Source organism: Saccoglossus kowalevskii, chromosome 14 (genome assembly GCF_978046115.1).
Source record: "Saccoglossus kowalevskii chromosome 14, keSacKowa6.1, whole genome shotgun sequence".
NCBI classification, from domain to species: domain Eukaryota; kingdom Metazoa; phylum Hemichordata; class Enteropneusta; family Harrimaniidae; genus Saccoglossus; species Saccoglossus kowalevskii.
Window position 1 is genome coordinate 13835558 of NC_140654.1, and position 14192 is coordinate 13849749.

Consider the following 14192-nt stretch of genomic DNA (forward strand, 5'->3'; position numbering starts at 1 on the left):
CATGTTAGTTCTAATAGTAAATCTTCCAAATGAGCATTGAATACATTGGCGTTTTGGGAGCTTAGCTTAGGTTCATGCATGCTTCTACAAGTATATTATTAAAACAGTTTGCGATAAAATCATGCATGCAAATTAATTTTCACTGCTAGAAGATTTTACGATTTCAGGAATTCACAAAGACAATAATGACACTTACTAAATTGAAGCAGTTTACAGTGTACTAAACTGTATTTGCATTTTATTGGCAGCACAACCCCAATACGTGTGCATGCTGAATTCCAGCATATTTTTACTATTTAGACACACCTCTGTCATTTATGTAAGCACATGCATTCCTAATATGGTATGTGCATAAGGCACTGTAAACCACTTTGATTTCGAGAGAGATAATTTTGTTGGGGAATTTCCGAGTAAGTGAAAATCGTACAATTTTCTTGCACTAGAAATTTATCTGGGATCTCACAATACAAAGTATCAGTGACTTTCACAAAACCTTCCCTTCACTATAAAATTTGGAAATCACAAAAATTTCTACCAGTGAAAATTACAGTTTACAGTTAGTTGCATGCTGGTTATTCACAGACATGAACTACCTTGTTATTTAATATAATGTGTGTGATTGGACACCCCCAGCTATATGTAGTACCAACTATATGTGAACGCATACTATATTATGCATTTTTCACTTTGTAGTACAACGATCAAATGATCAGATTCTTCAATTCATGAATACACTGTGATACATTGTATACTAATAAAGCACCTTTAATTTTGCATGAAAAATTTTTGTCAATTTCAGTGAAAATCGCAAAATTTAGTTGGAGGGATAATTTTTCAGGGGTCTAACAAAATGGAGTCTCAGTGACTTTTTGTGAAATTTTGTCTTCACAATTGCCATACAATCCGAAATTGCAAAAGTTTCTAGCAGTGAAATGTTCATATATATTATATATATCTATACATAACATAAGCTACTACAGTTTAACTGTAAATATACCCCAGTACATGAAATATACCAGGGTATGTGGAATATACCCAGTACATGGAATATACCCCAGTACATGGAATATACCCCAGTACATGGAATATACACCAGTACATGGAATAATACAACAGTACATAGAATATACACCAGCACATGGAATAATACACCAGTACATGGAATAATACACCAGCACATGGAATAATACACCAGTACATGGAATATACACCAGTGCATGGAATAATACACCAGTACATAGAATATACACCAGTACATGGAATAATACACCAGTACATATAATATACACCAGTACATGGAATAATACACCAGTACATGGAATAATACCCAGTACATAGAATATACCCAGTACATGGAATATACCCCAGTACATAGAATATACCCCAGTACATAGAATATACCCCAGTACATGAAATATACCCCAGTACATAGAATATACCCCAGTACATAGAATATACCCCAGTACATAGAATATACCCCAGTACATGAAATATACCCCAGTACATGAAATATACCCCAGTACATAGAATATACCAAGTACATGGAATATACCCCAGTACATGAGATATACCCCAGTATATAGAATATACCCCAGTACATAGAATATACCCCAGTACATAGAATATACCCCAGTACATAGAATATACCCCAGTACATGAAATATACCCCAGTACATGAAATATACCCCAGCACATGGAATAATACACCAGTACATGGAATATACACCAGTGCATGGAATAATACACCAGTACATAGAATATACACCAGTACATGGAATAATACACCAGTACATATAATATACACCAGTACATGGAATAATACACCAGTACATGGAATAATACCCAGTACATAGAATATACCCAGTACATGGAATATACCCCAGTACATAGAATATACCCCAGTACATGAAATATACCCCAGTACATAGAATATACCCCAGTACATAGAATATACCCCAGTACATAGAATATACCCCAGTACATGAAATATACCCCAGTACATGAAATATACCCCAGTACATAGAATATACCAAGTACATGGAATATACCCCAGTACATGAGATATACCCCAGTATATAGAATATACCCCAGTACATAGAATATACCCCAGTACATAGAATATACCCCAGTACATAGAATATACCCCAGTACATGAAATATACCCCAGTACATGAAATATACCCCAGTACATGAAATATACCCCAGTACATAGAATATACCAAGTACATGGAATATACCCCAGTACATGAGATATACCCCAGTATATAGAATATACCCCAGTACATGAAACATACCCCAGTACATGAAATATACCCCAATACATGAAATATACCCCAATACATGAAATATACCCCAGTACATAGAATATACCCCAGTACATGGAATACACCCCAGTACATGAAATATACCCCAATTCATGAAATATACCCCAATACATGAAATATACCCCAGTACATAGAATACACCCCAGTACATAGAATATACCCCAGTACATAGAATATACCAAGTACATGGAATATATCCCAGTTCATGAAATATACCCCAGTACATAGAATATACCAAGTACATGGAATATACCCTGGTACTAGGAATATACCCCAAATACATGGAATATTTAAAACTAAAGGAACAATTACCGGTGTGGGAGAAACTAGAAAAAATTAAAAGCACTACAACAACAAATTGAAAAATGATGCAAACAAATTGTGGCAAGAATTTCTATAAACAAAAATTGAACAGTGGGTGAATGTGAAGTGAATTTAAATGTAGATAGGGGCTGGAAAATGATACCCAGTTTAGACAGGTCTTGTACATTATTTATTAATTCTAGGTGTTTTAAAATATACATATTTTAAAGCATTTATTTATAGCCACACATAGAAATTCAGTTATTTAGCCAAATCTGTTACCATGGATACAAGTATCTTAATTGTCAACACGTATAGACACTCACCTACGTAGGGTACAAAATATTTCTACAATTTATAAATAAAATTCTGATATTAGAATATTTTAAATTAGTCTGTATAGAGAATTGCATGCAAGACACAACCAAATCGAACTTGACCGAGATTTTTATGGTTATATTTATGATACACATGCATTTGATTAAGTTGTTTTAAAAAATACTCAAGTTACTGCATCCACAACAAGTTATCAAAAGAAAGTAGACAAAGACAGCAATGACAACCATTATGCTTCGTCTTTACTTCCAATGCCGGAACGGTAAAAAAGGATGTAAATCTTAGAATCTAATTATTTTGCTAAAATACATTGCTAAAGTAGCACTTAACTTTCAGTATTATGTCACAACTAGAAATGTATTGTTGTCATGACAACACCCACGGGACAGAATTGACAAATTAGAATATACATTGTTAGGATATGCCGCGGTTTAATTCATGTGACTTTACAATACTACAACAAATTTGTTTCCTTTAAAACATTTGTTATTTTATTTTAACCTAAAGTATAAGTGTATGAACAGCTGTGACTAAATTTTGATTGCTGTAGATTGGAAAATGGATTTGTGACAGGCCAATATTAGCAATATAATGAAAAAATAATATTAAAAAAAACAAGAACCAAGGATATTATAGTGCAACATTTCGCCGATTTTTTTTGTAATTTCTTATTTTCTACAGGTCTTCATCAAAATATTTAAAAACAAGCAGCCTGTCAACTGAGATAGCTCCGCTGTTAGCAATGCACATTTCAATTATATATATATATATTTATTCAGTATCATTGGCCATAGACCATAATGTACACACTTAAATGTAACACAAATAAATAAATAGATCGTTTGACAAGAATAATCACTGCTACTGCTTGTCTGAATATTACAAACTTGTACTTCACCTATGAATACCAAATTAAATTTATATTTCAGTTAAATTTCCCTCCAACAAACTATGATGTTTTTGTAAAGAGTAGAATACATATTTTGCAAGATTTTGTATTGTATGTGTATTTTCAGATTGCTGTAGCAAAATAAATTTCCATTCAAGCGCTGGGCAATAGTAAAACTTGTCTATAAAACGAGTTCTAATTTCCTCAAATTTGGGACATTGTAATAGAAAGTGGAACTCGTTTTCAATGTGATTACAACCAAGAGGACACAATCTTTGGTCAAGTGGTATTCCCAATGCCCTACCCTTTTCAATCATGAGATCATGACAGATATCCTAAAACAAGTGAGAGATTTTCTAAAAACACTTATGGTGATAGAATCCAGATATTTTTCCCCGGCTAATAATTTTTTAAATTTAGAATAAGTGCATAATTTTGAACTATTACCAATCTGATCATGCCACTGATGCTGGGAAATATATAGACACCGTTGGTTAAACTGTAGCAGAAAACAATTTGGGTTATTCACATACTGGCTTTCCCATACATGTGCAAAACCAAAATTACATAACAAATCCTTAACATATGTTGCCCAACAATTAAATCCCCTTTCTACCCTGTCATATTGATAGCCATAACATTCTTTTACTAAAACATTTTAACCAATACTGAATTATTTCTTCGTTCACATGTGTTCTAATTAGATGTCTTCCCAACTCCCCCCTCACAGCAGAGTTTGTGGTCTTTGGGTGTACCCCTAAAACAAATTTACAAAATTTATGATGAACTGTTTCTATATCGTAAGATTTATGTGTTCCCCATATTGCACTGCCATAAAGCAGGATTGGGAGAATTTTGCAGTCAAAAACACAAAACGCAATAGCTGGTTTGAACCCATCATATTTGTAAAGAATACTTTTAATACTGTGCATGGCTTTCGTTGCTTGTTCAGCAATGTGTTTTTGGGCCTGATACCAGATACCTGAACTAGAAAAAAGAACCCCTAAATAGTTATATTTTGAGACTATTTTAATTTCATTCCCATTCCAAAACCACTTTTCAGATTTCCTCAGTCTACCCGATTTGCGAAAAACAACAATTTTTGATTTATTCAAATTTACTGTTAACCTCCATCTTTTACAGTAATTTGCTAATCTATTTAGAAGACGCTGTAGACCAATGGGAGATTTACTAAATAATGCGAGGTCATCAGCATATAATAAATACATTAATTTTAAAGTGTTTACATAGATTACAGTTTCAACACCTTGTGTAGGAGCTTCTTCTATATCATTTATATAAAAACAAAAAAGTAATGGGGAAATAACTGAACCTTGTTGCAGGCCTGTTCCAATTTTAAACAGATCAGTCACACCATGTGGGGTTTTAACTACTGCCTTAACATGTGTATACATTTAGAACAAAGTTGTTAATCGTCTGCCTCTCATTCCTGCCTTTGTTAATTCATAAAATAGTGAAATATGGTGGACCCTATCGAATGCTTTTTCATAATCTATAAAAGCACAATATAATCGACTATTGAGATGAAATACATATTTATCAATAATTGTGCTCAGAATAAACATATTATCTAATGTGCTTCGTTTCTTTCTAAAACCACTCTGATTTTCAACAATTCTACTATATTTATCAAATCATACTGTCAATCTTTCTGTCAGGATATTCATATATATTTTACTAATAACATTTAAAAGCATAATGCTCCGATAATTTTCAGGGTTATCCTTATGCCCTTTTTTATACACTGGTGTTATTAATCCAATTGCCCACTTTTCAGGAAAATAACCTTGTTCAAGTAATACATTAAATAAAATAAATAACATTTCAACAATTTTCTGTGGTGCATCTTTCCAAAATTCCGAAGAAATTCCATCTTGCCCAGGGGCTTTATTATTTTTTAGTTTCTTTATGCTCTTTTTAATTTCATCTTCTGTGATAGGGCATTCAAGGTCAGTATTATCAACCTCTGCGTTCTCAATGTCATCAAAATTTAACCTTGTTCCTTGTTACATAATCATTTACTGAATCAAAAAAATCCGCCATATCCTCATCCCCTATAAAATTGTTATTAAACAGATGTTTAAAATAATCATGCCACTCTTTCTGGGTAATTATTTTAGACACATTTTTGTTTCGTTGCCGAAATTTCTGCCAAAATTGCCGCGAGTTTGAATTAGCAGCTAAGTTTACAAGTTCATTTTGTCTCATTTCCAAATAATTTAACTTTTTCTCTTTAATCAATTTTCTATATTTCTTTTTTAATTTTAAGTAATATTCCAAACTTTTCCCATTTTGAGAATTTCTAAACTGATTTAGTGCATGTAATACTTCTTTTTTAGTTGCTGAACACTCTTTATCGAACCATAAATTTTCTTTCTTTTTAATATTATTTTTGGTCTCAGTTTTCATGTCAGTGGCACACAAAGAGACAATGTTCACCAAACCCGCTGCTGCTTCCTCGAGGTTTCCCATAATAATACTATCATTAAAAGTAAGAGTTAATTGTTCAATTGGTTCAGTTTGAAAGTTATCAAGATACTGCTGTTTTTTCTGTTGCTCCCACCTTAACCTAGATGTGTCATTCTTGTTAACAATACAATTGTTCGAACTATCCCTAGTTGGATTTACCCCCACCTCATTTTGGTAAGTTAAAACAAATTCTAAAGACATGTGGTCAGATTCAACTCTATTGCCCACTGTAAAATCAGTAAATTTAACTAGAACCTCCTCTGTTGTCAACACATAGTCAATTACACTCGTACCAAGTTCTGATATGAAAGTGAAATTGCCACTCCCTCTTTCCTGAAATAATCTCCCATTCACAATTTTTAATCCAGTCACTGAACAAAATTCAAGTAATTCCATCCCATAATTATTTACTACCACATCTTTTGAAATTCGTTTATCAGCCCCTTGTTCCATATTTTCAAACCCCTCCATTGGCAAGTATGTGCAATCCAGATCAATACCATCAGATTTGCAACCTGTTCTACCATTAAAATCTCCTGCAATTATAATATTACACTCGTATTTACTGGTATAAATTAACATTTCAGATTCTAAAGTATTGAAAAAATCTTTGTCAGCAAATTGTGAGCTTTCTGGTGCTCTATATACATTACCAAGTAACAAAATCGGGTGGTTTCTCTGTGTTATCAAAGCCCAATTTATATTTTGTGAGTTACTAGAAATAAACTTTATATCAAAATTATCTTCATTATTTTCTTGAAATAAAATTGAAATCCCACCTGATGCTCTACCATAATTCCGTTCCCTCCTACCAAGCATATGAAAATGTTTAAATCCCTCAAAATGCATATCAAAAGGCTTATAAAGCCATGTTTCAGTGAGACAGGCAAAATCAAAAGATTTTAAGTAATCACAAAAATCTGCATTTTCTATTTTTCCCAATAAACCGTTCACATTCCATAAAAGGAATCTCAAACTCTTATCTGTTTTAGAACATCCTGTGTCCAAGCATTCAAAACTTTGCCCATGGCCCAGGCAATGTCTCATCAGGTATTGTTTTGTTGTACTTCGCGGCTGTCACTCAGTGGTCTTATATCTTGGAGTTGGTCATCATACACATACAATATACCATCGATTTTGATTTTATTGTACATAAATTTTACATGTTTGCCCGCAGCTCTTGCCTCATCTGCAAACTTTCCCAGTTTCTTTCGAGTTTCTCTTACTTTCCAGGTATAGTCTTCTCCAATCCGATAGTCAGTACCTTTCAGTTTATTTGCTGCGCGGAGAATTTGCATATGTTGCTTGTACCTCAAAAAATTAGCTATAATTGGTTGTGGGTGACTATGAGCACCAGTCAGACGATGAACTCGCTGAAATTCCAGTTCACCAGCGTTTATATCCAAGTTGTCAGTAATAAACTTTGAAATCTCTCACAATTTTCTCGGTTGCATCCCAAGTTTCCATACCAGGCTGTTCAATATCATAAAATATCAGATTATTACGTTTCAACTGTGCATTTGTTTTATCTAATTCTACTTCCATCCTATTTGAACGTTCACGTAATTGTTTATTTTCTTCAACTAGTTTTGCCATTTTGCCTCGGTTTTCATCCACACTACTTTTTAGTACTTTTACCTCCTCTGCTAAAATCCTCACTCTGTTATCCACCACTTCGATACGATCCATAATATCTTTGCGCAAACCCCGCATTTCCATCATGACATCAGCCAACGTAAACTCATCAACACGTTGGACCAGTCTCTTGTAATCCAATGTGGCGACCCTCTTTGTCTACCCCGTCTTCTATTTGCGTTATTACTGGGTTTTTGTTAATGGCGAAACATGCTGACCACTGCTACTACGCAAAGTCATCAACTCAGATATTGTTCGCTGACCATCAAGCATCTTGCGTGGTGGCCCAGGGTTTACTTCAATATCGCCCGATAAAAGTAGCAAGATACTAATGATGAATAAACTCACGTGTATTCGGCTATGTTGATCGCACATGTGCTTTCGCTGAACCGGAACTTCGGGAATATTCTCTTGTTGAAAAAAACATTTTCGAGCAATACGATAGCGCAATAAACACCTGATGATAAGATATTTCTTCACTGAGCAGTCTATGTCACTTTTAAATGTTATTTCGGGTAAAATTCGTATAACTTTACAGAATTTATGAAGAGCACTGAAAACACCCTGTTGCTTGGACAAACGCCCTCAAACGACTTCAATTAAAGAACACAAGATATCTTACCAAAAATGACAAAAATATTCACCAAAATTAGAGAATTAAAGATATCATTACAAAATGAACAAATCTGAGAGCAGTCAACATGTAGTACCTATATATATGTAATATCAAAGCAATGGGACTTGCTGTTTTTAACAAGAAGTCGAAAATGTCACTTTTTACCAAAAATGACAAAAATATTCACCAAAATTAGAGAATTGAAGATATCAAGATGAAATGAACAAACCTAAGAGAGGTCTACCCAAAGTACATATACACCAAGTATCAAAGCATTCAGGCTCGTAGTTTTCAAGAAGAAGTCGAAAAAGTAAAACATTGACACGAACGACGACGGACAATCACTCATATGATAAGCTCCGCTCAACAAAGTCGACAGCGGAGCTAAAAATTTGAAAAAAATTATGTGGGTTTGATTTTTTGAAAGATGACAAAAGTTGTTAGGATTCAAAAGGTTGAAAGGTCGTGCTGTCATGTGACAGTGATAGATAAGAGTTTGTTCACTGACCTTTACTAGTATTGTCTGTCTTTAATATGACAAGATTTTCAAGGAAATCTTTACACATGAAAGTAAACATTATAAATTTGGTATATAATCAGGGCTTTGATATTCACAGTTGTTAATTCCTGAAAAACACTGGGTTTTCGATCATTATTTGGGACTCTTGTCACAGGCACTGACTGTTTTAAGATTTGGAAAGCGTTCTGATCACATTTGTTTTAGATTCATTATATACTGTGGAATACTTTATTTTAGCTGGAATTAATTTTCGCTGAAAAGGCATTTTGGGTGTTTTGTATGGAATTTATTTTCACTGATTTTTGATGAGTTGAATGTGAAATATAGGAAAAAAAGTATATTCGCTGGATTTTATTTTCACAGAATCATCCCTTCAGCGAAAATAAAGTATTCTACAGTAGTTAGAATACAGGTGTAAAGACAATCTTACGCTCATAAAAATCAAACAGCAATTGTCACAGGCACTGACTATTTTAAAATTTGGAGAGCGTTATGATCACATTTGTTTTAGATTCATTATATACTGTGGAATACTTTATTTTAGCTGGAATTAATTTTCGCTGAAAAGGCATTTTGGGTGTTTTGTATGGAATTTATTTTCACTGATTTTTGATGAGTTGAATGTGAAATATAGGAAAAAAAGTATATTCGCTGGATTTTATTTTCACAGAATCATCCCTTCAGCGAAAATAAAGTATTCTACAGTAGTTAGAATACAGGTGTAAAGACAATCTTACGCTCATAAAAATCAAACAGCAATTGTCACAGGCACTGACTATTTTAAAATTTGGAGAGCGTTATGATCACATTTGTTCTAGATTCATTATATACAATGTAGTTAGAATACAGGTGTAAAGACCATCTTATGCTCATACAAACATTTTTTTCAAAGCAGTTTCAAAGTTTGTTGTCTCTCCAAATACTTTATTTACTCTATCTACCTATCTACTTATTAGTAGCACATGTGCTGAAGTTACCAGTACTAACAGAGATGTGTATGCTCAAAATAAAACAACTTTTGGTTACTGTACATTACCCGTAGTCATTCTAATAGTGTGTTTTCAAGAGAGAATATCCGGGTATTTTTACCACCTGACAACCAGGACCAGTGAAAACAACAGTTGAAAACTCTCAAGAAACTGTACTTTGGGCTAGTTGTTGAGATTCTCCTGAACAGTGTAACAAGGTTACCCCTACATGCACTACATACATAAATTTGGTTGTTCAGGATTGTCTCATAGTGGATTTTGTGCTGTTTCCTCGCCTTTAGCAGTTTTCCTCAGCTCTTTACCCAGCATTCCACAGCAGCTCATACAGCATAGGAATATACAAACACATGGTACAATGGTTCAGGTCTTAGCAACATAGAACGTCCTGTGATGTAGCTTCGTCCCCTAGAATACTGATTTGTAAACAATCGTGAAACTAAAATTCATTGAAAGGAAAAACCAGTGAGGAAGTCAGATCATGTTAACATCATCACAATTTGCATAAACTTAATCGCATACTTTTAATACCAATCAGTTTTGAAAAATTGTTAACCAAAAACTAATACCAAGATCACTTCTTGCAATATTGTGGTGATGTTTGCATATCAGAAATCATTAATAAAACATATATAATAATAATATAGAAAGCACCTGCTATGCAGGGTATATGTACTTCCTAGATTTGTGATTGAGCTTCAGTGTGGGTACAATAAGTTAAAATTTATGATTGTATCTTAAAATTTAATAATTCACAACATAAATTTAATAATTTATGAGGAAACTCAATGCAATATCTGGGTCACTGAAAAAGATGTACATTTTGAAAAAAAATATATGAAAATAAAATTCAATTTCACATTTCGGTTTTATATGTCTTTGGAGACTTTCAACAGGTATTGTCATAAAAATAAAATGAATCTAAGAGAAGAGAATATGTTCTGATATTTACTGGCAATTGATATTAAATGAAACAGGATTTAATTGGATTATTCTATTTCTTCATGTTTTGAATATTTAATGACATACGAAAATTAAAAAAATAAATTAATATAATGTATGTGAATTAAATTGTTCATAAACTAGGTTGAACTACTACTATGTTTAGAAGATATATATTCAGGATTTTCAGTTCATATTTGAAATGATCTTGAAATGTCCAAGATAAAACTCTAATTACTATTGTTTTCTTTGACACCTCGATAATTGATGTATGTAATATAATTTAATAATAACAAAAAAAGGGTTGTTTTAACTATTTGAATGTCATAATTTATTCATAAAATAAAGCCACATTATCCAGTATACAATAAATACAATGCAATTTTGGTTAATGTGCGCATCTAATGGGGATGCACTTCAAATATAATAGTACGTCTAAGCCCACCCCCATAATTTTCCCGATTTTACATGTTCAGGCCCCTGGGCTTATACTCGGGGAAGTACAGTATAAATTACAGTAGCCTAGCAGTTGTCACCGTGCCACGTCCTGTGTGATATGGAACCCATAGCGACATTACAAATAAACCGTCTGTAGAATACATTGTTTGTTTTAAATGTAAAATTTGAATATGCGCTCTGGGATGAGCGCCACCTTTTAAATCCTGGTGTGCCTTGGTTTCTATAGAATTATATGGTGACTTTTGAATAATTTGTAGCTCGTTTATTTAATCTAGTGTTTTATATAGAACATTTGACATATATCGTAAACAGTGTTCTGGGTCCCAAACGCATTATTTTCACAAAATTGTTCTTGATCAGGTTTCTCAATCTGAGAATTATTCTTTTTAATTTCCAGAAATTTGTATTCAAATACACCCGATTCAAAGTGAATTTTTTTGTTTGGATGAAAAATCACAATTAATTATTCACTGGGTTTTAATTTTGCTATTTTCACCAACAAGTAAAATCCACTAAATAAAATGAACATGCAAAATTAACTCATTGTTTCACTGGCAAATTTATGAATCCAGTGAATATGCTGAAAATATCAAAAAAGCGAAATTAAATGTCAGTTTCACAGTACATTTTGATTAACAGTATGTTTTTATAATGACCTACATCCACTAACAACAAATTAATAACACCACTCATTCAGGGAAACACAAAGTGTTCTCAAGGCAATCACGGAATTACAGAAGATGAGAAATAACATAATTCTAAACACATTCGTAGAATTTCAGTAAAGAAGTATGAAGTATTCTAAATAGATTAAGTTGGATTTGAAGCTGAATTTTGCGTTTTACAGTATAGAAATATTTAATGCCTAACCGTCAAAATTCTTTTATCTGAATTATGAGTAATAATAATATTTGTGATTAATAATTTAGAATCCATTCAATAAATTATTGAATGTAAAATATTGAGAATTATGTGTTCTATACATGTATATGCATAGTGGTACACAACTGATTATTATACGTGCATATCCAAAACAGTGCAGATCTGTTGATGTATATTTGACAACATATTTTCCATAACTATTATAAAATGTCTAGCAACAACAAATAACTCCGATACAGGATTTTATTTTCTTGATATATGTAAATAAGTAGCAACTTGGTAAACAATTTGAGAATTAAAACGACAGTCATCAAATCACATTATGAATAAAACATTGAATTCATTGCATGGAATTGATATCTCGACGACAGTGATGCTTGCCTTTGTAGCAGGTGCAAACAAGATTCATACAGGTTACTTGCAACTTGCCAGGAAAAGTCCTTCTCAATATTCCAATAATCCCATCAAATTCCCAAGATAAAATGCCATGATTGGACAACAGTGGGAATATTTGTTTTGTTACTCAAAGCATAAACTAAAAAATACATGCACATTTACGGCCTATGCTCAAAGAGTAACAATTATCTCCAATTAATTTTTACTTCATGTAAAAGTAGTTAAAATGTTACAAAGTATCACTTACTTGTTCAAGGTCAACTTCCTTAAATGTAACAATCAAAGAGTTACTTGGTATTTCTTCTGAAATTTAAAAAGCAAAATAATAAAAATTAATGATCTTTTTCGAGGACACAATCTGTAAAATGGCTTTAGTGAACTATTAAGCACACTCTTAAATAACTCAGTGAAGTTCAACTCCTGTTTATTTACAGTGAGGAGAACAGAATGGAGAGTGTACTAAACTTAATTATTTAATTTGGCTACAGTTAAGTACAAATGTATCGTGCGTAACTACAAGAAATACTTAATTAATTTTTAAACACGCAAACAAAATTAAGGCCAGTGGAGCGTGAAAATAATTTTATTTCTGACAATTTTGAGTCTTCAGTTAAGGCTCGAAATTGTTAAGGAGACAGATATTTAAATGTTTAGACACGGAGCTCCATGGTTTAACAGTTGTACGATAATTTATCACCAGGAGACAAGACGTGTTACAATATTGTTTACAAAACAGGATTTAGGTTGTAAGACTATCCCTATGTAACGGAATCCAACAACGGTTTTAAAACACAAAGAATGTGTCATCAACTCAATTCAAATAATCTGATTGTTGAGCTGATGTTAAAAACTCGAATTGCGAGAGCAAAAAACGATTCATTAAAATACTCACCTTCCAGCGTCAAACATATGACACATGGCAGTACAAGAAAACTGACCAGTACGACCACCGCCGACGACGTTTTCATTTTTGTTGAAAGTGCTGGCGAAACAAGCACAGTGCAAGTAATTTTTGAAACTCTTACTCCTTTTGGATGAGCTTGAAATACTCCTTACCCGTTTAACATAAATATGCACTTTTAAAAATCACGCTGTTATGTTCAGAACTCGCCGATTCTTTGCTGTTTTTTCACTTTCTATCCGCCTTGCCAACAAACATCGGTTGCTGTTTTGGTGGGCAATGAATGTAACTATTAGCATAATAATGGTTTCACTTTATGTTAATGAAGTGGGCGTTCACCACGCGATGACCCCGGGAGAACAGGGAGTCTGTGCTTTTAGATTGATCCATTCTGTTGGTAGGTAATTCGATTTCGTAAAGCGTACAATAATTATATATAATTTGTGCGTAAAATATTAACGCCAATATAACAATAAGTTATGAAAGTTTAAAACTACTGTTTTTAATAATACA

General features: G+C 32.9%; 1 protein-coding gene across 1 annotated transcript in view; it reads right to left on the reverse strand.

Annotated features, from left to right (window-relative positions):
• The window catches only part of LOC100376395 (uncharacterized), a 34005-nt gene extending 20053 nt beyond the window's left edge, over positions 1 to 13952 (reverse strand). Inside the window, exons 1-2 of the mRNA XM_002742353.4 lie at positions 13671 to 13952; positions 13026 to 13081 (exon numbers count right to left, since the gene is read on the reverse strand). Of these exons, the coding sequence (XP_002742399.2) occupies positions 13026 to 13081; positions 13671 to 13746 (132 nt within the window). The 5' untranslated portion in view covers positions 13747 to 13952. The remainder of the gene's footprint in view (positions 1 to 13025; positions 13082 to 13670) is intronic.
• Between the last annotated feature and the right edge of the window lie 240 nt (positions 13953 to 14192).